Below are 25,275 nucleotides of genomic sequence, written 5' to 3'. Positions count from 1 at the left end.
GTTTCAGGGGCGGCAGCGGTTTTACGTCACTTGTATCTCGTGATGTAAATTTGCATCATGAAGTTTTCAATTTTACATCTTCAGGAGCCGGTTATCCAATTTTTTAACATATGGACCGTCTGTTGGAGCAGCACTTTTTGCTCTAGAAGCTCCAAAAGTTAGTTATTTTTACATATGGATCGTCTATTGGAGATGCTCTAAGGGCCATTGGTGCTACGACTCTTTCTTTCGCCTTCGCAAGGCTACTAGGGTCAAGGCTTCCCTCCCCTCGATCATCACCGACAAGTCCATGGATTCGCCATCCTTTTCACGACCACTTCGACGATATATGGCGGGGAGGGGAATCCTGATGCCTCGACTTCGACTAGTCGATATGTTAGGCTTTTAGTCCTCGTAGGAGCAGCACTTGGGCGGATAACCCCGCTTCTTCTCCGATTCAGTCTTCTGGGCACCGATCCTCCTTAAGTTTGTCCGCCTTGTTGAAGTCGACGTAACCACGACATGGATTCCTTTCGGTTCCAGGACGACGAGGTTAGGATTCCTCGCCATACGCACACAAGGGCAAGATTTTTGTGTGAGGTTTTTCGGATCAATTCAAGGGTTCAACAACGAAAACTATGGTTTTGGGGTGACAATCCATAGGGGAAGCTGCACAAAGTCCCGAGTGTCATCAATTAGGCGAGTTTGACTTCAATACGGAAGCGGTGACAACGACACGTCATTGGCTCGTTCTGATGGCAGCAATGGTCGTTCCATGGTCCAGATGCTTTGATGTATTTTTTTATTATATTTTAAATGTTTTGTACTTTTGACATTTTTTCATAACAGATCTGTGTCCTTTTCAAGAAAATAGAGAACAAAAGACAGTACTATATTACGATGATCAATAATAGAAATTTAAGTTTCTTTTTTGAGAAAAATAAAAAGCAAGCAATTTAAGTTTTTTAGGGGAACAAGCAAGATATGTAAGTTTTCTTTGGAGCAAAAAGGAAAATAATATTTTAGTTTTTTTGTAAAAAACTAGAAAATTAAGTGGGCGTCTTTTGAGTTAAGGTTAGCACACTCTTGAAAAAGCACAATTAAGTGCACTCATGTTTTTTCACCGTACCATCTGTTTAGGCTATTTTTTGTCGTACCTGGATACTACGTGCACAACTAAAGGCAGAATATCTGGTGCACCAGTGTTTGTGGTGCTACTGGTGCATATTTTAACTTGTTCAAAATTTTTAATTTATTTTAGCAAATTCACACAACATAAATGCAGGCTGTCATAAAATTTGAAACATAGCTCAAAATAATTTTTTTTGGCAAATTCAAAACTGAATAGTACATAACGTAAGTTGGGCTTTAGATTTGGCCCAATATCACACTAATGTCAAATTTGTCATTTTTTATCTCAAGAAATGTATCAAATTTTGATATGAATATTTTTGACAAAATACATTGATGTTGTGTCAATGTTTTTCTGATATTTTGAAATGTATTATGGCATTCGGTGCACTGCTTGCACCATAATTGTTTTTTTAGACATCACACGTTTTTTTACACTCCCCACAATTAAAGCCTGATAGATCCTCTGCCCCGGCCCATACTGGCCCAACAAGTGCCAGCTCGGCCTGGAAGAACTCGTTGTCTACCTCAGTCACTGGAACACACGCGCGCCGGAGCGAGGGAGCGCGTCTGCCGCCGGCGGGCTGCGCCGTGCGGCCGGCCCGAATCCCATCAGTAGCTGGATAGGGCTTCCCACCAACCCGTGGCAAGTCCTGAACGGAGCAGGCCGCACCCGATTCCGCCGTCGGAGGGGCTCGATCTCGCCGGTGGACCGCCTCTTCCACAACAAGGTGCGCAGCCGCCAGTCCAAGCGCGCCTCCAGATCCAGTTCATGGCGCACGAACTACGAGGCCGGCCGACGAAGCGACTCCGGCCGAGAGGTTCAGCACCCGTCTCTGCTCCCTCGATCCCCCCACCCCTCTGTGAATTGTCATGCGACCTTCGATTGAACTTAAATCGTTAGAATCAAGTTCGAATGATTGATTATGTTAAATGTATATAGAAATTTGTTATGCTCTTTGGCGGATCTGTTGATCATAGATAAATGCCACTCTACTGTTTTAGTGTTCGTGTCTGCTCTGTCAAAAAAATTGGGGAAAATCCTGCCAGTTAAGCTGGCTGATTAGTATATATTTAGTCATTTTTAGTGGTAATATATGTCACTCCCTGTGCATGATTGCTTCTCAACAAGTTCCGGAAACTTTGTGAAATATAATATACCACTTTTTATTCATGTATTAGAACTCAGTGTCCATAGCTCAAAATACAGAAACAAATTGTTGTTTACTTGTGATGTTGATACAACTGTAATGGTCTGCGCAATTGGTGATTTTTTCAAAATGTTTTCTATTTCCATGGGGATAAATTTATCTTATGCCTTATGTTCATGCGATTCAGTTCATTTGTTTTGAGTTGTGCAGTAGGGCAAAGCCCCACCCCCCCTGTTATATTTATTTAAATTAAGATTACAAGGCTACAAGCAGAAAATAAAATGTACATGAGAACTATATTTGGAAGAAAAGAAACAAGGGCAAACAAATAAAGGGCCAACAAACACCCACACTACCAGCTACCTAACCAGTCTCTAAGTTGAGAAAGATGTCTTTGTTTTATCCTGTGGGCAACCACTGAAATTCATTTTAATTTGATAATTAGGTGGAAATTTTGAGGTCCATCGAAGGCATTTAGAAGATTCATTACGAACACATAGTTGGGCTTTTACTCCATTCTATAGCCGTCAAATGCTTGATCTTTCACATGTCACATGATGGCAGTACCTTTTTTTTTTATCTTTCGCATGTCACATAATGGCGGTACCATTTGTGATGCAAGCTATGGATGTTGCATTTTTCTGAAGTGAAAAGCAAATTTCACCCTTTGCTGGGGAGCAATTTTTTCCAGCTTGGTTCTTGGTTTAGGGCCCTTGAGTCCAGGTGTAGCTGTTCTTAAGTTCTTCAGGCTACACTACTGTTACAACTTACAGATTTGATAACTTGCCATCTCTACTGATCAACCTTTGAAAGGGATTACATATTTGTTTGTTCCTGTTACGAGGTGGGGTCATGGAGACCGGAGTGTTTAGCCCGTGCAGATACATTCTGAGTCGCATGATTTCAGACTAGACTACAATAGGGTGGATATTGGTTCATTTTTACACATATAATATAATTTCTTGGGAATTATTTATTGATTACCCCTTTTCTCTATTCTGGTCGGATTTTCATACTAGACTAGAATAGGTTGGATATCTAAGAACAATTCTGAAGGAGTGTTACTCACTTGCACTCAGGAATTATTGGAGATCATCTTGTCTTGTACTAGTATTAAGCGTGAAACATATAATGCAACTTATTAGGTATTGTACTAGCACATGGAGGGGCTTACATGCAGTCTGATGAATCACTAACATGCCATCTTGAGCTGAGGAATTAAAGGCGAGGATTCCATATAACAGTCTGGAGGGTGGTGCGGCAGTGCCTGAAGCTGAGCCGGGTCATTGGTCTCCAGCATCTGCACCACCTGGTGCATGGTTGGCCGCAGCAGCGGGTTTGGCTCGATGCACCAGAGCGCCACGCGCGTGAACCGCTCCACCCTCTCCATGTCCTCAACAGTGTCTACGTCAGCATTGCCGTGCAGCATCAGCTCTGTCCTCTGCGTGGCCACCAGCTGCGCTGCCCAACCGAACAACGTGACCGTCTCATCATCCTCCTCCTCACCCTGTGGCAAGTCAGGATGAGACACCGGCTCCTGACACCTCCGGCAGCAGATCATCTCCAGCAGCACGACGCCGAAGCTGTACACATCCGCCTTGGTATCCACGCGCGCGTCGCTGCGGAGCCACTCGGGCGCAATGTACCCTCTGGTGCCCCTGATGTGGGTCACTGTTGTGTGCACCTGCTGGCTCCCCAGTAGCTTGGAGATCCCAAAGTCGGTGATCCTCGGGACTCCACGGTCGTCCAGCAGGATGTTGTCGGGCTTGATGTCGCAATGGATGATCGGTGCGCTGCAGCCATCGTGGAGGTACTCAAGCCCCCGGGCGATGGCAAGGGCGGCTACAGCACGCCAGCGCCACGAAGGCCGCCTCTCTGGGTTGAAGAGGACGCCACGGAGCGACCCGCCTGGCATGAACTCGAAAACCAGCATCCGGTGCTTGCCTTCTTTGCAGTAGCCGATCATACGGACCAAGTTCCGGTGGTGGATCTGCCCGATGGACTGTACCTCGTTCGTGAACTCCTGCTCGCTATACTCGTTTGAGTCGATGAGCTTCTTCACTGCGATGAGATGCGGCTGCGGTGATCTTATCGTTCCTTTGTAGACCTCCCCGAAGCTCCCTTTGCCCAGCAGTTTCTCGAAGCCATTGGTGGCTTGGTAAAGCTCCTTCCAGCTGAATGCTCTTACGCTCGAGCTCAACAACCTCTGGCTATCTCTGTTCCTGACGAGGTAATGATGTGCCAGAAGTCGGTGGCCACCGACTGTGATCAACAAAAGAATGCCCAAGCAAATGGCCACAACCTTGTTGGCCAGTACATTTCTCATTCTTGCTGACGTAATCACCTGAGAATTCCTTGTCCGTACCTTGATCAGCGCCTTTGTCGTCAGGTTGTTTCCCTGCCGTCCATACGCGAGTGCCCCCAACTCTGCACAGTCGGACCCACCGATCATCAGCGCGGCCACGCAGAAGCAGTCGCTGAGGCAGTAATCCCGGCATTGCTCCTCCGAGACTGACGGGAACTTCTTGTAGTATATTGACACCTCCCAAGTGGTGTTTGGCAGCTCTACGAGCGAGAACTTGTCGGGGTTGTTCTGCTCGCCACAGCTCTGCGGCTCCAACTCTGGCGTGCAGCCGCTGTCGCTGTGCTGCGCGTCGATATAAGTGTACCCGCTCGGGCTCAGGCACTTGAGCCGTTCTTTGGTCTCCACACAGTAAGACCCGGGGCCGCACATGCCTTGCATCCTGGTCGTCTTCATCTTGCAGCCCCCTTCACTAGGGAGCGTGCCCGACATGGTCCAAGATGTTGTGTTCTCGCGGCCGTCACCGTTCTTAGGGCGGACGTAGGCACGGACGATGCCGTCGGGGTCCATCCTGACGAACTGGAAGTAGTTCCTGTCGGCGGCGACGGGAGAAATCAAGCTGTGGACGGTGCCATCGTAGAGTGTGTAGCTGAGGTTGCCACGCTCGTCGAAGGTGATAGTTGTGTTGCCATTGGGGCCGTTGGTGCGCGTATCCCAGTATGCGTTTTCCAATATGTTACCGGTGAAGAGGTCGACGCAGAGGACGACGTTACCGTCGTTTTGGGCAGCCAGGCTGAACCGACCAGTGGTGAACTCTGTGTCCGCGCGCTTGGAGAAGAGAAACCCCTGCAAAGATTGCCCCGACAGGAGCGTGTCTGTCGGGAATCCAAAGCTCTCCCAGAGCATGCCGCCATCTCCGAGGAACTGGACATTTCCGGAGTCTCTTAGCACGAGGACGAATCCACGCTTCATGCTGGGGGTTGGGGCCTTCCACAGCTCTACGCTGCCATCGGTGAGCATGAGCTGGCCATCGGCCGGGATGCTGAGGACGGACCGCGCCCTGGCGTTGGGCGTGGCGCCCATGGAGGACGCTTTTGCAAACCACACCACCGACTGTGGGGAAGAGTTGCCTTCACCGAAGCGGAACCATGTGGCGAGGAGGAACTTGGTCGGATCGGAGTCGTGGGCACGGAAACCGAAGGCAAACCCGCCGGACGGGCTGGTGATGCAGTCGGGCGGCCTCAAGGTATCCCCCGCAGTCAGATTGGTCCGCGCCACAGCCACTGGGAGCAAACGAGCTTGTTGCACCAGCATGGCAATCAAGCTAGCGAGCCGGAGGAGCGCAAAGCTGGGCAGTGCCGACATGATGACCACAGGCCACAGCTTCGTGCCGAGCATGCAGCGTGTGTTGCTCTGTTGCCTTAGTGCCGCCTAATTGCATAATATACAACTTGGTCTTGTAGTGCTTCCATATGTCTTCATCTTCTCTGTTCACTTCATCAAGTTGGGAGCAACACGTTTGTCTTACTTCTTCAGTGATTTATTGGTCTTGCTTCCTTTAGTTGGATGACTTTTTCAAAGCGTGATTTAGTCCTCTCTTTGCATATTTAAATCTCCCAGGTGCAGATATTTCCAAGAGTTGTCAACCAGTCTTCCGTTAGACCTTTCAACCTGAGCATTGATAGTTGTGGATGACACTAGGAGAGTTGGGACAATTTTCGTTGGTTTATTTCTCACACAATGCCATGCCAACCTGAGGGGTTGGGGATACATATTTATAGGCTGCTAGCCAGCCAAGGCATATGCTAAGATGCCAGTCTAAGATGCTAGTCTAAGATGCTAGTCTAAGATGCTAACTGACAGTCCTTGATGGTCAAGAACAGAACTCTATCCTAACAGCCAGTCCTTGATGGTCCAGGACTTTATCCTCCTAACTGCCACAAGGACCCTAGTACACAGACTTATCCATCATTCTCCCCCTAAGTCTTGTACGTCGTCTTGTGGGAGAGTTGAATCATCCCAATCCTGGAGCAAAGTTCGAGGAACTTGACCCTCCCAAGGGGCTTGGTGAGCAGGTCTGCGAGCTGATCCTTGGTGTTGATGTAGCTCGCCTCGATGCTCCCTTCTTCCACACAGCTGCGGATGAAGTGATACCTCAGTCGGATGTGCTTGCTCCGTTCGTGGAACACGGGGTTCTTTGCCAGGGCCAGGGCGGACTTGCTGTCCACCAGGAGCTGCACCGTTCTGGTGTCTTGAACGAGAAGATCACCAAGCAGTCGAGCAAGCCAGAGCGCCTGAGTACAGGCGGTGGAGGCCGCTATGTACTCAGCCTCACAGCTGGACAGGGCCACCACCTGCTGCTTGACTGATTGCCAGCTCACGAGACACTTGCCGAGGAAGAGGAGGATCCCGCTCGTGCTCTTGCTGGTGTCGATGTCGCCGGCGTGGTCGCTGTCGCTGTACCCGACGAAGTGTGCCGCCCCAGGGCACCTAGGGTAATGGAGGCCGTGGTCGAGGGTCCCTGCTATGTAGCCGACGATCCTCTTCACTGCCTGCTGGTGTTCCGACGTTGGTCGCTCCATGAACCGACTGACATAGCCGACGGAGAATGCCAAGTCCGGCCGTGTGTGAGTGAGGTAGCGAAGGCTCCCCACAAGGCGTCGGTACTGCGTAGCATCCACTTCCTCCGTCGTGCTGTCGCGACTTAGTTTCAGCCTCTCCTCCATCGGAGTGAGAGCTGGATGGCAGTCGGTGAGCCCAGCTAGCTCAACGATGCGCTTGGCGTAGGCGGACTGTCGAAGCGCGATCCCGGAGTGGTCCTGGTGCACCTCAATCCCTAGATAGAAGGAGAGGAGCCCCAGATCACTCATCTGGAACGTGGCCTTCATGTCTTCCTTGAACGCCGCCACCTCTGCATCTTTGGTGCCGGTGATCACCAGGTCGTCAACGTAGACGCCCACCAGCAGGGCATTTCCTCCACTCCCCCGTCGGTAGACGGCAGCCTCATGCGGGCTCTGCTCGAAACCCATCTTCTTCAGCGTGGAGTCCAGCTTGGCGTTCCACGCCCTGGGTGCCTGCCGCAGGCCATAGAGAGCCTTGCGCAGGCGGAGCACCTTGCCCTCCTGGCCGGGAATCGTAAACCCCGGTGGCTGATGCACGTAGACTTCCTCCTTCAAGTCGCCATTGAGGAATGCCGACTTAACGTCCATGTGGTGGACACGCCAGCCCTCCTGGGCAGCCAGCGCAAGGAGAAGTCGCACGGACTCCATCCGTGCCACGGGAGCGAAGGCGTCGTCGAAGTCGACTCCTTCCTGCTGCAAGAAGCCTCGGGCCACCAGGCGAGCCTTGTGCTTGATGATGGCGCCGGCTCCATCCCTCTTCAGCTTGAACACCCACTTAAGGGTGATTGCGCGATGACCACGGGGGAGGTCAGCGAGCTCCCAGGTGCGGTTTTGCTCGACCGCATCCATCTCCAACTGCATCGCGGCGCGCCATGCCGCATCTCTCTCGGCCTCTGCAAAGGACCGTGGTTCGCCGTCTTCACACACGAGCTGTAGCTGCGCCTCCAGGTCACGTGGCACCAGTCCTGGCACCGGCTGGTCGCCGAGCACATTATCCATCGTATGGTACCGCAGCGGTTCGCCTCCATACCATGCGTCGACCCGCTCCTCGTCGTGAGTGAGCGGGGAAGCGAACTTCATCGGGTTGTGCTCTGCGTGAGCTGGTGCTGATGAAGACGAGCCCGGAGTGGCGACCGCCGGGGCTGGAGTATGCGGCGTCGTTGGTTGTGGTGTCGTCGGTGTAGCAGGCGCCGGAGTCGATGTAGTTTTGGGGGCCGGGGTAGACGTGCCCGGTGAAGAGGAGCTGCTTGCTCCCCCAGCTTCCTTGAAGTGAGCGTACTCGACAATGAAGTCGTCATACGTCGGCGTCGAGCCGTCGTCCACCGCCTTGTCCCATTGCCACCCTCGCCCTTCGTTGAACACGACGTCTCGCGCTGTGCGCACACGTTGTGTCTTTGGGTCGAGGATGCGGTAGGCCTTTGAGCCCTCCGCGTAGCCGATGAAGACTCCCGGAGTGCTCCTGTCATCGAGCTTGCCGATGTGGCCGAGCTCCTTGGCGAACGCAAGGCAGCCAAAGACCCGCAAATGAGAGACCGCCGGCTTCCGCCCATGCCAGGCCTCGTACGGAGTTCTGCCGTCGAGTGCCTTAGTAGGAGAGCGGTTGAGGATGTAGACGGCCGTTAGCACCGCCTCTCCCCAGAAGACAGCCGGCATCCCTCTCTGCTTGAGGAGAGCCCGAGCCATCCCCACAACCGTCTGGTTGCGCCGCTCGACGACGCCGTTTTGCTGCGGGATGTACGGCGCGGAGTAGTGGCGCTGGATGCCCTCATCGGCGCAGTACGACGCGAATTCAGCCGCCGTGAACTCGCCGCCGTTGTCAGTGCGCAACACGCGCAATTTGCGGCCGCTCTCCGCCTCCACACCAACCTGCGCGCGCCTGATGGCGTCCGCCGCTTCTCCCTTACTGCCGAGGATCATCACCCACATGTAGCGGGAGAGATCGTCGACGAGCAGCAGGAAGTAGCGTCGACCTCCTGGTGTGGCTGGCGTCACCGGGCCGCACAGGTCTCCGTGCACGAGCTCCAGCTTCTCCTTAGCCCAAAAACTCGCCTGTTGGGGAAAGGGGAGTCGTCTCTGCTTTGTCAGTACGCAGATGTCGCAGAACTGCTCCACATGGTCGAGGCATGGCAGGCCTCGCACCATCTCCTTGGCACTTAGACGCTTCAGGGCCTCAAAGTGAAGGTGCCCAAAGCGCTCATGCCACTGCCACGCCTCGTCGTCTCGACGGACAGCGAGACAGACCGGTTGTGCCACCTGCACATCAAGGACGTAGAGTCGATTTTCACCTCTGGGCACCTTGGCGAGAAGGCGACGCTGGCGATCCCAGATGCGTAGGACCCCATGCTCAATCAGCACGCGTGAGCCGTTCTCATCCAGCTGTCCCAAGCTGATGATGGAATTCCTTAGCGCGGGGATGTAGTAGACACCGGTGAGCAGCCGGTGCTCTCCCATCTTGGTGGTGAAGATGACGGAGCCGACGCCCTTTATCTCCACAGCGGAAGCATCCCCGAAATTGACGGAGCCTCGCGCATCGGAGTCGAGCTCGGCGAAGAATTCCCTTCGACCGGTCATGTGGTGGGTGGCGCTGGTGTCGAGGCACCACCCCGTAGCCTTGTCCTTCCCGGAGCCATCGCCGAGAAGAGCGTGTGCTTTTGGCTCATCGACGTGGATGAAAGCCTTTGCGACTGGAGTCGCCGAGGGTAGCTCAATGCTTGCATGCGCCATGAACAGAGCCGTCTCCTCCTTCGCCTGTGCGACGTGAGCCTGGCCTTGTCGTGGTTGCCGACACTCATTGGCCCAATGGCCAAACCGGCCACAGTTGTGGCAACTGTTGTCTTGTGCCGGCCTGGGCTTGCCAGCGGCGCCGTCCTTGGCGCCTCCGCGGGCGTCACCTTCGGCACGTCCTTGTGCCCTGCCCGGGGGGCCTCTTCGCGCCTTACGCTGCTTGCCACGCTTGCGGCCGCCCGTCGAGGAGGAAGGCTCCCCCTTCTTCTTGTCACCAAGGCTGGGATCCCATTGCTCCCGAGTTAGGAGCAGCTTCCCGCCGGTGGTGACGGGCCCCGAGGGGGGCTGTGGCTCGTCGGTGTCGACGACCTTGAGTCGACCTATCGCCTCCTCGATCGTCATCGTGGAGAGGTCCAGCAACGACTCGATCGAGCGAGCCATCTGCTTGTACTTCTCGGGAATGCACCGAAAAAGCTTCTCGACAGCTCTCTCCTCGGTGTAGGTGGCATCGCCAAACTTCACCATCTTCTGCAGCAGAGTGTTGAGACGGAGAGCAAAGTCATCAACGTCCTCACCTGGCTTGAAGCCCAGGTTCTCCCACTCCTTACGAAGTGCCTGCAGGGTGGACTTGCGAGCACGGTCGCTGCCGATGCGTGCTGCGGCGATGGCGTCCCAAGCCTCCTTGGCAGTCCGCTTGTTGGAAAGCGAGAACTGCATCTCGGGCGGGACTGCGGCGATGAGGGCGTCCAGTGCCCGTCGATCCTCTAGGTGGTCGACGTTGCTGTCCTGGACTGCCTCCCACATGCGCCGCACCTGGAGCCTGACCTTCATGATCCCGGCCCACTCGACGTAGTTGGTTTTAGTGAGGGTAGGCCACCCAACACTGGCACCAACATCCCTGACCACAGTCCGGACCTCGTAGAGGCCGCGGTCCTGGTCGTTGCAGCCGCCGTCGCGGTGGGCGCCTCCACCTGGAGCGCGGGCGTGCTCGGCTGCCCACTGCGCCGTCCGCTCCTGCGCCACTTTGGCGCGATCTGCGTCGGCGCCGTCGTCCGCAGGCGCGGAGCTGCTGGAGCTGCCGGGGCTGCCGCGGAGTGCCTTGGCATCCGCCGTAGCCTCACGGGCTGCTTCTGCTGCTGCTGCTGCTTCTACCTCCGCCCTGGCTGCTTCTACCTCCGCTCTGGCTGCTGCCAGCTCCGCTGCAGCCAGCCTCGACACCCTTGCCGCCGCCGCAGCCGCTGCTACAGCCGCTCGCTCACGCTCCTCTGCCACGGCGCGCTCGGCCTGTTGCCGGCGCCGCATGCTCGAGGTAGCCGTGTGCTGAGAGCGACCTGCAGACATGGCTCGCTGCAGGGGGGCTGTTGCGTGAAGAGGAGGCTGAGGAAGACGAGCTGCTGCTCGACAGTCCGGAGGGAGGAAGGTAACCAGAGGCAGAAGGAGCAGCTGCTGCTACCGACTTGGGCTGCTCACAGGAAATGCTCAGGGTGCAGGTTAACTTGGCTCTGATACCACTTGTTAGACCTTTCAACCTGAGCATTGATAGTTGTGGATGACACTAGGAGAGTTGGGACAATTTTCGTTGGTTTATTTCTCACACAATGCCATGCCAACCTGAGGGGTTGGGGATACATATTTATAGGCTGCTAGCCAGCCAAGGCATATGCTAAGATGCCAGTCTAAGATGCTAGTCTAAGATGCTAGTCTAAGATGCTAACTGACAGTCCTTGATGGTCAAGAACAGAACTCTATCCTAACAGCCAGTCCTTGATGGTCCAGGACTTTATCCTCCTAACTGCCACAAGGACCCTAGTACACAGACTTATCCATCATCTTCATCTGCAAGAGAGCGACAGCAGTAGGTGGAGTCCATTGGCTCGGTCTTGCACCGCATGGGGAGAAGAAACTTGAGAGCAAAATTCGGTTTCTGCGCAAGCTCTGTTTTCCTTCTCAGCAACAGGCTCTGTAAGGGACTGGTACACAGAGGATGGACCTAGTATGTTGTAATCACTTTTGCACCATCCTTCTCTGGCTTAAATTTGCTGAAGGAAATGGCACACCTTATCTGATTGCGACTGGAGTAATTAAGTAACTAATGATGCATGACTTCCGGGACCAATCCTTTTTTTCTGTTAGTTTATTGCAGAACAGGCAGGTGCTTTACCTTTTCAGTAAGAAAAAAAAATCAACTTGAACTATTGGTAATCTCTGTTTCTATTATGTACCGTTGACTGTTTTTGTCTACAATGTTTTCTGTCCATCTGAATTCTAGTCTACTGATTTGCCTGAAGAATAATTTATGGTTGCAGCTGTACTGGGTTCGTAAAGAAAGAACTGTCAACATTATATTTCTGACTGCTGTTGAATTGAAGTAAGTTGTGTATATGGTATTATGGTATGACAATTGCTATTGTGCTATTGTGGAATATTGGGGTTTTATTGATACCGGTGCAAAGAAACACAGCTCTGGCAAGAAATTTGTGTGAGAAGTAGAAGAAAAAAAACAGAGCAATTTCAATCACCTGTGCAAAATAGCCATTAGAACCTCAAAATCTACTTGATCTATATGATTTCTAGATACTCTTATTTGTATTTTCTGGAAAGATTATTGTTATGCAAAGTCCCCAGTCCGTTTGCTCGTGTCTTCAGCAAGAAGATTGTTGGTTGTCTTAGATCTCGGTGGATTGCAGTGGTTGCCAGTGGTGAAGATATTCTATCTGCAGCAACCCACATGCTCAAGGCAAGGCTCACTATGTTGTTTCCAGACTAGCTTGGTGAGTACCTTATCAACACAACAGAGAGAGCTAGTTTTTTTGCTTGATATAGAGATGTCATATAGTTTTTAAATCTATTTGTGTTACACATTGTTAAGCCCGTCTGTTTTCAGCCGAGATCATCCTTTCAGCTGTTAAGATAACATGATCTGTCCAAATTAGTCCAACCCTAACAGGACGACCTTCTCTTCCTCACACTGCCTTTTGACAACCTTGCTCCACCAGGCGGCTAGGGTGCGTTTCTTTCTGTGGCTCGGCTTGCCTAGCATGGCAAAGTAAACCTAGCTCATTCTAGATTGCTCCATGATAGGGTCCCACGATTTTGGTTGTTGCTCATGCATTAGAGTTCCACGATTTTGGTTGTCAGTTGACGCTGCCATTATTTCCATGCATCGTTCTTCCAACGAGAGCTAGCCAATTTGGCTCTCCTTGGTCAGCTAGCTTTTCCTAGCCACGTGAGGCTAGTTTGCCCCCGAAAGCTACATTTTTTTCTTGGTTCCAGATGCAAAGCCTTGCCAGGCTAGGCTAGGAACTAAGATCCAACCCCCAAAATTCCACTTCCTGCGTTCTGAAATATAAGGTGTTGTAATTTTGTTCCAAGTCAAACTTAGTAGCATCATTTCCCTTGCCACTGGGCTACAGCCCAGTTCTCACATCAGTTTTTTTATCTCAGGGTGATAGGACTTATTCTTGTGGTCCATAACCGATAGGTACCGCTAAATTTCTCCACCAGTTGAGTAACCAAACAGATGGCGATATGTCATTTTCTTCGTCGGTTTAGCCATCCAATCGATGGCGACACTCTAACCACTATACACAAAATTAATTACGGTAGGTTTCATTGCCCATATCAAGATCCAGTCATGCCTTCCCCAAACAGCGCAGCAAGCTCCATTGCTAACAGGTGTGTGCAAGTTTTTATTTTGCTTCGTTCTGCCCATGTTTTGTTACTGTTTAAGATCTGCCAAAATCCCCACTGATCATGTATAGATCTGGCATCGATTTTCATCGTTCTGTATTTTAGTTTGATTTGCATCAATTCCAATTCCATCTATGGTGCTCTTTGGGAGTTTATTTCTATTTATCAAATATTTTGTTCAACAACACAATACAGATTTTGCATCTTCTTTTTAATGCAGAGTTTATTTAATGACATGATTCGACATCTGCATAGGCAATTCCCGTTTGTGCTCCGTTGACCACCAACAGGGCTCAGCCCAAGTCTCCGCAAGTATGCAGTTCCGTGTTTCGAGCATGCCGGGAGGCTAAGACATAGCCATGTGACTCTGCCATATCTTCCAAAGCTATTTATAAAGAAAGGGAACACTTTAGGGTAGGTTCCACTGCATATATATCACGCTAGCTTTATTTGGTCATTTCTTCCCCAACCAGCGCACTCCATTGCTAAGAGGTACGCCAAGTATTCACTAATCAATTTACATTGCTCAGTATTTTGGTTTGATTTGCATCGCTTTCCATTCCATCTACGTTGCACAAAAGGAGTTTATTTCTTTTCATAACAAATTTTAGTCTGCATCTTCTTTGATTCAGGGTTTGTTTCATCACATCATTGGAGCTCTGCATACACAGTTCCCAGTTTGTGCCCCGTTGACCACCTACAGGGCTCAGCCCAATTCTCCTCTAGGTATGCAACTCCTTGTTTAGATGCGCAGTTGTTGCTATGGATCTCTGTAAGTATGTCGAACTTAGTAAAATTAACTTTTACCTCCTAATTTTGAAAGCGCACTGTGTACTTAGGATGGACGACTCGGACATGGAACATGACCTACTGGAGCATATACTTGACGGAAGCATGAAACCAAGGGATCTACCGTTGTCACTTCTGAAGAACATTACAGGCAATTTCTCCGAAAAGAGGAAAATTGGTGAGGGTGGATTCGGAATAGTCTACAGGGTAAACTTCACTTTTCAGAGAAAATTAGTGTTACACCACCTAATTATTTGAGTTTTATACAAGAAATATCTCAAATTTAGAAAAACCTCCCTTTCTTTGTTTTGACAAAAGAGCAAAATATTACTAGTAGAAGAATGTTCCATCAATAGATGCAGATTTTTGTCAAACTACTACAGTAATATGTTTCTGTGCTTTACTGACAAGCCAAATTGTTTGGGTGGTATGCTACCAACGTTAAGTTGTATGCAGACCAAGTTTTCTGATAAGTTGCCGCACTGCATGTTCAAATATTTCCTTATTGATGTGATCCAAGTTTAAGTAGGGTGCCCTCCCAAATGCGGAAGTTGCTGTGAAGAGGATTATTAAGAACGTCCAGACAAATGATGAGAACCTATTTCGTCGGGAAGTTGACAGCATGATGGAGGTCAACCATCAAAATATAGTTCGGTTTATTGGCTTTTGTTCTAATACAGAGCATAAAAGGATCCAACATGGAGTACCAGGAGGATACATTTACGCTGAGGCTAGAGAGCGAATACTGTGTTTCGAGTACATCAGCAATGGCAGCTTAGATAAATATATAACAGGTACCACTATGTGGAATGGGATTGCAACTCTTCTTTTTTACTTACATATTTTTTCCACTTAGATGTACATACTACAATTTCAACTAGTCGCAAGTGGTCGACTAACAAACGACAATATAATATATGGCACTATTCAATTTAACATACACAAATCAAATGTTAGAAGATCCCATGCTCTGCTTTTTTATATTTTTCAGATGAATTAAGAGGACTTGAGTGGGATACACGCTATAATATAATCAAAGGAATATGTGACGGTTTGGAATATCTTCACATGAAAAAGCATATCATTCATATGGACTTGAAACCGGCTAATGTTCTATTGGATAATCATATGGTGGCCAAAATTACTGACTTTGGTCTAGCAAGAATGGACGGGAATTCACACACTACAAACCAGGTTTTCACACTGTAAGCAATGAACAAAACTGACCGTTTGTTTTTGTGACTTTCACTAGATTATGTTTTCTGTATGCTATGATGCAACAATATTTTTTTATCTTGATGCAGGGGATATTGTGCTCCAGAATACCTACTTGGTGGGAGGATGTCAGTCAAATCTGATGTGTATAGTTTAGGGGTCATAATCATCGAACTCGTGATGGGACGTAGGGGCACTCCAGACATCAATAATGTAAGTGTGCTTCATATCACCTTGCACATGGATGGCTCCTTTTATGGACTTGTGCCTACAAATTCAGGTTGTTTGCTGTTATTATTAGGGTAATCTAGCTGGGTGACCCACGCAATAGATATTATATAACTATAATAATACTTTCTTTGTGCCATAATATAAGACGTTTTGGCAGGCTTAGCTAGTCTCTGCTCCAACATTTTATATTATGGCGAGAGTAATATTTAAGAGTTGCTTCTTAAATACTAGGATACAATAGAATGATATGATCACTTGCCAATGCTTATGGTTTTTGATGGGTTTATTTGAGGTTGTAATCCGATCACTTAAAAGACATGAATTGTGCAATGCTGAAGAGGACAATAGCAACCTAACTCTGAGCTGTAGCACTAGGAAATCAATGTTTCTTTCTCTTTGATATTTCTCAAAACTGAAGAAGTCACCTATAAGTTCTGACTTTCTTAAAATTTATTGTGTAGATTCTGCTCCAACTTCCTTCCAGCTAGTTGAAAGTTGAACACATAATAGTCATTGATCTGAGTACGTTGATCACCAGTTTCAAACCATGTGTTGACATGTACTCCCTCGGTTCCATATTTTTTGTCTAAACTAAAACCACGACAAGAATTATGGAACGGAGGGAGTGGCTAGTACATACTACATACACACAAACTCTATCTATGGTTGCGGACCAGCTTCTTTTTTGGCATGTTGGGAGAGTTGAATTCAAATCAAACTCCATATTCTTCTATCCCACTTGTCCAATAGTACATGTGGATTAAATCATAAGTGCTCTTTGTAACTTTAGTACATTAAATCTTGATCTTACATTAAATTTTGAAAATTCTGAACGGTAGAATTTCTATTACTTTAGTAAAAGATTTGATAGTAAATGATCACCCCAGCAATTCTTGTACTTCTGCTGAACATACTTCTGCTTAGTTTTCATACCAAAGTAGTGGATGGCATATCGAATATTTCAGGGTGCTACATTTGAAAAGAGATGTATCGATTTTAGATCTGAGCTGACGTTGTTGCCCTATGTATATACACATATACAAGTTGCACTAAATATTTCATCATTATTTTAAATTTGCATTGTCAAATGGCAGGTACTTAGAAGATGGAGGCACAGATGGGGTAAATCAGCGAATGGAACACCATTCAGATACCAACAAATAGCTAAATTGGTTGAGATAGGATTATGCTGCCAGGAAGATGACCTCTATAAGAGGCCTTTTATATCAGAGATAATCCGTGATATTAAAGAACTGGAAAGCACGGATAGGGAAATCAGTAACACGAACGAATCAGGGAAGGTAAGCTTATGTGCTCCCCCATAACTTCGAAAGACCCATTCGGCTTTAGACTAGTACTACTAGATTGCTTCCCCACTTGTTCTTTAGATGACACTAAAAATTGAATAAGAGACTAGATCCTGGTGTAAATCCCAGCGGTCCACTTACCAAGTCTTTTGATGTCCACATTATCAAGCATGTATCTAGAAGTCCTCGCCTAGGCTATGTGCTGGGCGTCAAACTGTTTATTGCTAGTGATGATGTTAAGTACCACCTCGGTTTTAAAATACAAAACATTTTGGCAGTTCAATTCAATTTAAACTGTCAGAACATCTTAGTTTCAGGAACGAAGGAAGCAGTACCAAAATATGGTTTCCAACAGTTGGAATGTGATAATTTTCCATCTGCATAATGTAATAATTTTTCAAATAACATAATTGCTTCTCATTATTGTACACTAGCGTTGACTTCTTCGCAATTTTAGTTAGCGCTATTCATTGTGCATGTATTTGTCCTTATTGTTGTGCATATACTGCAGAAAAAAGAACTGCAAAATCCGATCCAATTTTTCGTAATCGATTAGTTAACATGGTGGTTAACCGTATTATGAAAGATGGAAAAAAAACCATTGGCTTATCAAATTCTCTATCGAGCCATGAAAAAGATTCAACAAAAGACAGAAACAAAAATTTGCTAGTCCCTTAATTATGGACTGCGTTAGCTGGCGAATGTTCGCCAGGAGTGGTGGCATTTCCGAATGATTTCGCTGGCAGTTTTAGTTGCGAGGGATGACAATTTCTTGAGAATGGCATGGCAGTTTCTTGAGAGGAAGGTATTTTCTTCTAAAAACTGCCACCGTTCGATCTCGCGTCGCAACTAAAATTGCCAGCAAAATGCGTTCGTTTGCCATCCCCCTCCCAGGGAACGCCAACCAGATAACATTTCCGTTAATTATTTGCATCAAACTATGAGATATGTTTGAAATTTCAAACATCATGAAAGAAAAGGAATGTGCAAAAGTTCAAATAACCGTTAGTTTCACATTAAAGGCTGGGCCATCTGCTATGGGAAGCTATATCTTCCTGTCTGGCCCACTAGAAAGTAAAAATGCAATCCCTTATACAAATAGCTAATATGAAAAATACAAAAAATATACAACTGTAGAAAGACTTGCCTTCCGTGCTCGTGCTGTCTTACATGTAGATAAGCACAAGCGAAAAACGTAAGAAAGAGGATCCTGCATTTGCAAGAGAGGACTCTTACATTGATAATATTGCTGAATTATTCCCGCTCTTTTAAGAGCAAGTGGCATTATACAGGCCAGAGCATGCGCCTATATATTGGCACGAACCAATGTTTAGTTTTCATACATGTTAATTAAAACGGTAAATCAAAAGGAAAAAAGCATTTGTTATCCTTTGGCAACTCCTTAAAATCTAGAAGCTTCTATCTTAATGAAAATAGAAATTAGGATATCTATGATAATGCATATTGCTTTATTCTTGCAGATAAGCCCATACTGGGAGGATGACATGCTTGGGGTGAAGCCACTCGAGCTACGTTTTCCATTTGTGCTTAACAAGGAGATATCATGCACACTTGAGGTAACCAACGGGACAAATTCTTATATTGCCTTCAACATAGAAACGATGAGCCCCCTGCCATACTGCATAAAGGCAAACAAAGTCATTGTGCCACCACAATCCAAGTGTAGTGTCAACATAACATTGCAACCACTAGACAAGGTACCAGAAGGTAAGCAGTACTCTGACAATTTCATCATCCGAAGCACCAAAGTCAGCGAGTGTCTTACATCTGAGGATATAACTGAAGATATGTTCAATTTGGAGGAGGGTAAAGTGGTTGATGAGGTGACTCTCACGGTTGTACATGATGAGCCTTTCGAGCCCCATGTGGATCTTCCGCTCGAGTCGCTAACAATTTCAGGTACAAAAAATCTGAACAGTACAGAGAAATCCAATGTGCCATCAGCAGAGACTGAATCGACGGTAATTAAACTTTCAAAGAATTACCTACCTTCCATAACAGAAGCTATATTTTTCGAAGTATTTAGATCCAGTCGACAATTATGCTGGGATATAACTATAACATCGACAAAAAACAATCCCAAGCATCCAACCATTTTGGTATTCTGGCTACGAGAACAGTATAATCATAATTGTAATTTCCTTCATTTGACTATGTCACTATGAGTTTTTTGCAATTTTAAATATAATTTATAATTGAGCAGTCCAAATATTTGCCACTTTGGTTTCCTGGTGAACATCATAATCGTGTTTGCCTTGTAAGCTGCATTCTATAGTTCTGTTGATAAGCTATTGAAACTCTAGAGTCGTACAAAATCTGCTAGCCCAAAGTTCTAGTGTTCTACACCGGAAAAGTGCTCGCTCACTCTTTAATAAAGGAAATTGCTAACTTGTCTTTGCTTGTAATAAGTTTGGCTAAGGTGGATGCGCACTCAGGTTTTTTAATATATTATGCCACTGAGTGCTAATCCTTGGTTGCAATGGTATTATTTTTTATGTATATATGTGTACATAATGCACTTTATAAGCTAATTTCCTGTCACATTACTATTCATCCTAAAAGTGGAGGTGGTGGTAAGTGGAAACATAATAGCAGAAAATTCTGAGAACTTACTTGGACTAAAAGTTGTGTACGTATATCATAGATGTCGAATTCTTTTTTACATAATAAATAATATACTCCTCATTATGTTGTTTGGTTTGGATAATATTCATTTCTTTCTCTTGCATTATTAACAATTCTGTCATTTACGTCACTGTTAAGAATAAAACAATGTTTGCATTTGAGCACAAAAATCCAAATGGTATGCATTATCAATTAGTCTGATCATTGATTTTCAAGAAATAAATATTGAACTGTTGTTCTAAGGTGAGAGTCCCGCTTTGGTCGATGATGATTTTTACTGGTCTTGTGTTAAAAGTATGATGTTTTAACAATTAGCGCTTCAACCTAAGCGCGTGTAGAAAAAGTGGGATTACTTGTTACATTTGGTTAATGGTGCGTACTCTTTTCTACAGTAATAAATAACAACGGAAGCACTCCCTCCTTTTTACAATAGAGTGTATTTTAGAATTTTTAAACAAAATATGGAGTCTTCACAATGTCCCTTTAAATAAGATTCTTGTGCAAAAGTGCATTGAGAATAAGATGGACTCGCTGCCCACTCAAAAAGATTTGATACGTGGAATAGTGCAGAAAAAAAAAGATAATCATGGCATAGAATTTCAATGATGGCGAAAGGACATTGAGAACCAAGAATGCACTATACTTCCATAATTTTGAAAAGGCTAGAGTGCATCGTACTATCATGAAAAAGTAGTACTCCCTCCGTCCCACAATATAAGATCGTTTTCCAAGCTTGGAGTAGTTCACTAGAGAGGCATATGAACGAAATAATGGTGCGGAGCTCTTAAAATAGTACTGTACTATAGTAAACTTGGAAGCTGTAATTTCCGTAGTAGTTAAGTATCAAACTCTATTGTTATCTACTCCCTCCATTCCTAAATATGTCTTTTTAGAGATTCCACTATAGAGGCTACATTCGGATGTATATAGACGCTTTTTAGAGTATAAGTTCATTCATTTTGCTCCATATGTACTCCCTCCGTCCGAAAAAGCTTGTCCCTCAAATGGATGTATCTAGCACCAAGTTAGTGCTAGATACATCCATTTGAGAGACAAGCTTGGGACAAGCTTTCTCGGGCGGAGGGAGTAGTCTATAGTGGAATCTCTTAAAAGACTTATATTTAGGAACGGAGGGAGTAGTTGCAACTTTCCACTAGCCCGATTAATCCATGTCTACATTCTTATTTTTCAGATAAGTTCATCTTTCTCAAACGGCCTGATCCGGTTTGATCCCCCAGAACTCTGCTTCCCCTTGTTGTCAAACAAGACAGTGCTCTCCTCAGTTAAGATAGTTAACATTACAGATTGCTATGTCGGTTTCAATACATATTTCCTGGAAAGAAACGTGGCGTTGTACACCACATCTTATGGAATCGTGCCACCACGGTCCACTCAAGTACTTACCGTAAGAGGGAACTTAAGGGAGGATGCACTAATAGACATGCAGTTCAATGACAAGTATTTTGTGTGGAATGGTATTATGGCCGAAGATGTGAGACATGATATCGACCTTAGTGATTACATGGATAGTGAAGAGAGCGAGGAGTTGCCAATCGTTCTTACGGAGGTAAGTTCACTATTTGGAGCAGAAGTTTGCAAGTCCCTTCATTTTTCTATATTTGTACTCAGTCAGGCGCACAAATCAAGGGAGGAGTATCCACTCCCAATGCTTCTGAATAGGCCAGGGTCTAGACTGGAAACTTGGCAACAACAATATCTTGATTTCCACCCGAGCACCCACAAATAGTTACTCAATTAAGTTTGCATAATTTTAATTTACCGTCTTTTTTGTAGATGCCACTCAGCACGCTTTAAAAATCACCAAACAACATGCCTATCATTACAAAGATTTGATAACACAAATCTAGGAGATCATTGTCCCAACAAAAAATGAAAAAAAATGAAACTATATTAAAAAAATATTGCTTGACGAATAGTAAGGCCTGGATTGTATTTCTTCACTAAGAATACCACGGTTGTCATTTGGTCACCAAACATCATACATGAGTACAATGGTCGACCAAGTTTGATACCCAAAATTGCAGAATTTGTTTGAATTTTTCTATTTTTTTGAATTTACTATTCATGCGGTGTACATGGAACCATGTTAACCTTTGTATTTTCGCTATTTGACCAGCAATCTGAAAAGAGTGAGCCAGAATAGTTGTACAAGGACTCCAACAGCTCAGTAGTATTTTAAATTGCACTTATCATCTATCATAACAGAAGAATCAGATTCAGCATTTACCCTGCAGCAACCCACACTATGAGCAAGTTCCAAATATTTTTGCATTGTAGAAGGGGAGCCTTGGCGCAGTGGTAAAGCTACTGCCTTGTGACCATGAGGTCATGGGTTCAAATCCTGGAAACAGCCTCTTACAGAAATGTAGGGAAAGGCTGCGTACTATAGACCCAAAGTGGTCGGACCCTTCCCTGGACCCTGCGCAAGCGGGAGCTACATGCACCAGGTTGCCCTTTAAAGCTTTAGCCGTAGGAACATTCCTAATGTTATTAAGGCGCCAGGCAATAGCACCTAAACAAGCACCATGATCATATCTCAGAATCACCCCTGCTGCACCCAAGCCATTTTCATGAAACGAGACATCCACGTTTAGCTTCACAAAATTTTGGAAGACTTTGTACACAAAGCAGTACGTAAGTTACTACTAAGTTTCAAAATGTAAGATGTTTTGTAGGCTGTAGAAGTGCATGCTCTAGCCAGTGCAACCAAAAGACCGATCTGATGGAAGAGACTAGACCTCTTGGCCCCGATACCATGTAGAAGTGCATGCACTAGTCAACACAACCAAAAGACCGATCTAATGAAAGAGAGTAGACAATACATTTATACATCAACATAGACATACCAAAACATCTTATATTTTAAAATGGGCGAATTACCTCTTTTTTTATAAGAATCCGAGAGTCCTTCAAACATACTCCCTCCATTCCATAATATAAGAGCGTTTTTGACACTACACTAGTGTAAAAAACGCTCTTATATTATGGGACGGAGGGAGTACAAAATTGCTTAAAAAAACAGATTTACCAAAAAAGGCTTTCGCCCCGCTTTATAGATAAAGCAAACCGCCATATAGCACACATACAGAGTCAAGTCCACACACACACACCCAAGTCTCACAACAAGGTACAAAGGTTCTGCTGAGGGCACAGCTCAACAAGCCCAGAAATAAAAAACCAGAAAAAGCCGGAAGGAAGGAGCGACTAGTCTGGTTCCGGCGGCGGGGGCGGTGGCGACAGACGGACAACCATCGAACGGAGGTCGGCGATGAAGGCGGAGATGGCGTCGCGGTCGGGAGGACGGCTAAGCGGCCACCAAAGCTGCAAGAAACCCGAAAGTTTGAAGATCGCGTCAGTAGCCCGTCGAAGAGGAGTGCGTTGAATCACAAGCTTATTGCGCATCGTCCAGAGGGTCCAGGCGAGGACCCCAATCTCAAGCCACCTAATGTGGCGAGAAGACAAGGGGGACATCTGGAGTTCGGCAAATAAGTCCGGGAAGTTGGTGTGGCACCAATTTCCACCGACCGCTTCGTGAAAGCAGCTCCAGAGGAACTGAGCGGACACGCAGGCGAAGAAGATGTGGTTCAAGTCTTCGGGGACCCCACAAAGTGGGAAAATGCCAGTACCCGGGCCATTTCGCTTACGCACCTCCACCCCGGACGGGACCTGACCGCGAATCCATTGCCACATGAAGATACAGATCTTCAGGGGCCGGCGGATGGACCACACTGTCAATAGGGGGAGGGGGCGGAGGAGGGGGCGATGGCCAGGTAAAGCGACTTGGTGGAAAATTGGCCCGAAGGGTCGAGTCGCCAGCGCACCAGGTCAGGGCCACCGTCCACAACCGGTTCATGGAAAGCAACACAGTCAAGCAACACACGCCAGGCGGCGGATTCCAAGGGGCCAAAGGCCCGCCGGAAAGCAAGGCGCCCTAGGTCAAGAAGGGCCCTTTCTACAGATATCACGGGGTCCACGGAGATGGAGAAGAGGCCAGGGAAGCGAGCCGCAAAGGGGGTGTCCCCGGCCCAGCGATCAAACCAGAACAGCGTCGCCGCCCCGGAGCCGACCGAGATGGAGGTCCCGATGCGAAGGACCGGGAGAAGCTGGACAATCGATTGCCAGAAGTGAGATCCGCCAGACTTCTGGCAGAAGGCGAGGGGCTGACCGCGCAAGTATTTGTTTCGAATGATGTCAAGCCATAGGCCACCATGCCCTTGCGAGATGCGCCAAAGCCAGCGGGAGAGAAGCGCGATATTCATCCGTTTAGAGCACATAATGCCTAGGCCACCCTGCTCCTAGGGCTTGCAAATGTCCACCCAGCTGACCATATGATACTTCTGCTTGTCGTTGTCGCCCGCCCAGTAGAAGCGGGACTGGACCTTGGCGATCTCATGGTGCAGGGTCTTGTGGAGACTGTAGAAGCTCATGAGAAACAAGAGGAGACTAGAGAGGAAAGAGTTGATGAGAATGGTACGGGTTGCCTTAGACAACCACCTCCCCTGCCAGGGCTCGACGCGCGTTTGGAGCTTGGCCACGGAGGGCCGCAGGTCCGTGACGGTGAGCCTGGAGTCACTAATGGGCGTGCCCAGGTAGGTTGTGGGGAAGGAGCACAGGAGGCAATTAAGTCTGTTGGCAATGGCCAAAGACTCCGCGAGGGAGTATCCCATCACCATAACATCACTCTTGTCGAAGTTGATCTTGAGGCCTGACATTTGTTGCAAGCAGAGGAGGAGGAACTTGAGGTTGGAGATGTCCGTCTCCGAGACTTCAACCATGATTATAGTGTCGTCAGCATACTTGGAGGATGGAGATCCCGGAGCCACCGGCGAAGTGGGGAGTAATCCCACGGATATGGCCAGCGGCTTTCGCCTTATCTAGGATGGAGGCAAGCACGTCCACGGCCATATTGAACAAGAACGGGGAGAAGGGGTCGCCTTGTCAAACCCCACAAAGGGTGGGGAAGAAAGGGCCGACCTCACTGTTTATGTTCACGGGCGTGCGACCGCAAGAGACCATTTGCACGACTCTAGTGATCCATCGGTCGTCGAAACCCTTCCGAAGAAGGACTTCCCGAAGGAAGGGCCAGCTAACCGTATCATAGGCCTTATGGAAGTCAATCTTCAGAAAAACCGCCTTGAGGTGTTTGATGCGAACCTCATGGAGGACTTCATGAAGGACTAGGACCCCATCCAGGATGTAACGACCCTTAATGAAGGCCGACTGGTTGGGATGCGTCACACGGTCTGCCAGCAGGGTCACCCTATTGGCGTACCCTTTGGCCAGGATCCGAAAGATCACGTTAATGACTGTGATCGGGTGAAATTGACGAATGTCGGACGCCCCAGGGACCTTTGGGATGAGAGAAATGATCCTGTAGTTGAGGCGCCCGAGATCAATGGCGCCTACGTAGAACTCGTCGAAGATAGCCATGACCTCCGGTTTAATCACGTTCTAGAAGGTCTGGAAGA

The 25,275-nt window shown here is 47.5% G+C and overlaps 2 protein-coding genes across 17 annotated transcripts in view; one reads left to right on the top strand and one right to left on the bottom strand.

The window, feature by feature from the left end:
* Positions 1-1,603: 1,603 nt before the first annotated feature.
* The window catches only part of LOC123068751 (uncharacterized), a 51,897-nt gene continuing 28,225 nt past the window's right edge, over positions 1,604-25,275 (top strand). For 3 of the 16 annotated variants that reach the window (XR_006431974.1, XM_044491388.1, XM_044491394.1), the window contains exons 1-12: positions 1,606-1,931; positions 12,215-12,679; positions 13,353-13,583; positions 13,819-14,090; positions 14,231-14,324; positions 14,438-14,594; positions 14,917-15,181; positions 15,379-15,592; positions 15,692-15,815; positions 16,928-17,134; positions 18,622-19,122; positions 20,979-21,353. Coding sequence is in view for 15 of the 16 variants with exons in the window: in XM_044491388.1 (XP_044347323.1) it covers positions 14,439-14,594; positions 14,917-15,181; positions 15,379-15,592; positions 15,692-15,815; positions 16,928-17,134; positions 18,622-19,122; positions 20,979-21,353 (1,842 nt within the window). In the remaining variant the exon portion in view is untranslated. Of the gene's footprint in view, positions 1,932-12,214; positions 12,680-13,352; positions 13,584-13,818; positions 14,091-14,230; positions 14,325-14,421; positions 14,595-14,916; positions 15,182-15,378; positions 15,593-15,691; positions 15,816-16,927; positions 17,135-18,621; positions 19,123-20,978; positions 21,354-25,275 lie in introns of those variants that run through there. The other 13 variants (XM_044491389.1, XM_044491384.1, XM_044491382.1 and 10 more) reach the window with 13 other exon arrangements.
* LOC123068753 (G-type lectin S-receptor-like serine/threonine-protein kinase LECRK3) lies at positions 3,353-5,979 on the bottom strand. The gene has a single exon (XM_044491396.1). The coding sequence runs from the start codon at positions 5,959-5,961 to the stop codon at positions 3,454-3,456; it is 2,508 nt and encodes an 835-aa protein (XP_044347331.1). The 5' UTR covers positions 5,962-5,979; the 3' UTR covers positions 3,353-3,453.

This window comes from Triticum aestivum, chromosome 3B (genome assembly GCF_018294505.1).
Source record: "Triticum aestivum cultivar Chinese Spring chromosome 3B, IWGSC CS RefSeq v2.1, whole genome shotgun sequence".
Taxonomy (NCBI): Eukaryota; Viridiplantae; Streptophyta; class Magnoliopsida; order Poales; family Poaceae; genus Triticum; species Triticum aestivum.
This window is presented reverse-complemented; position numbering and strand designations above follow the sequence as displayed.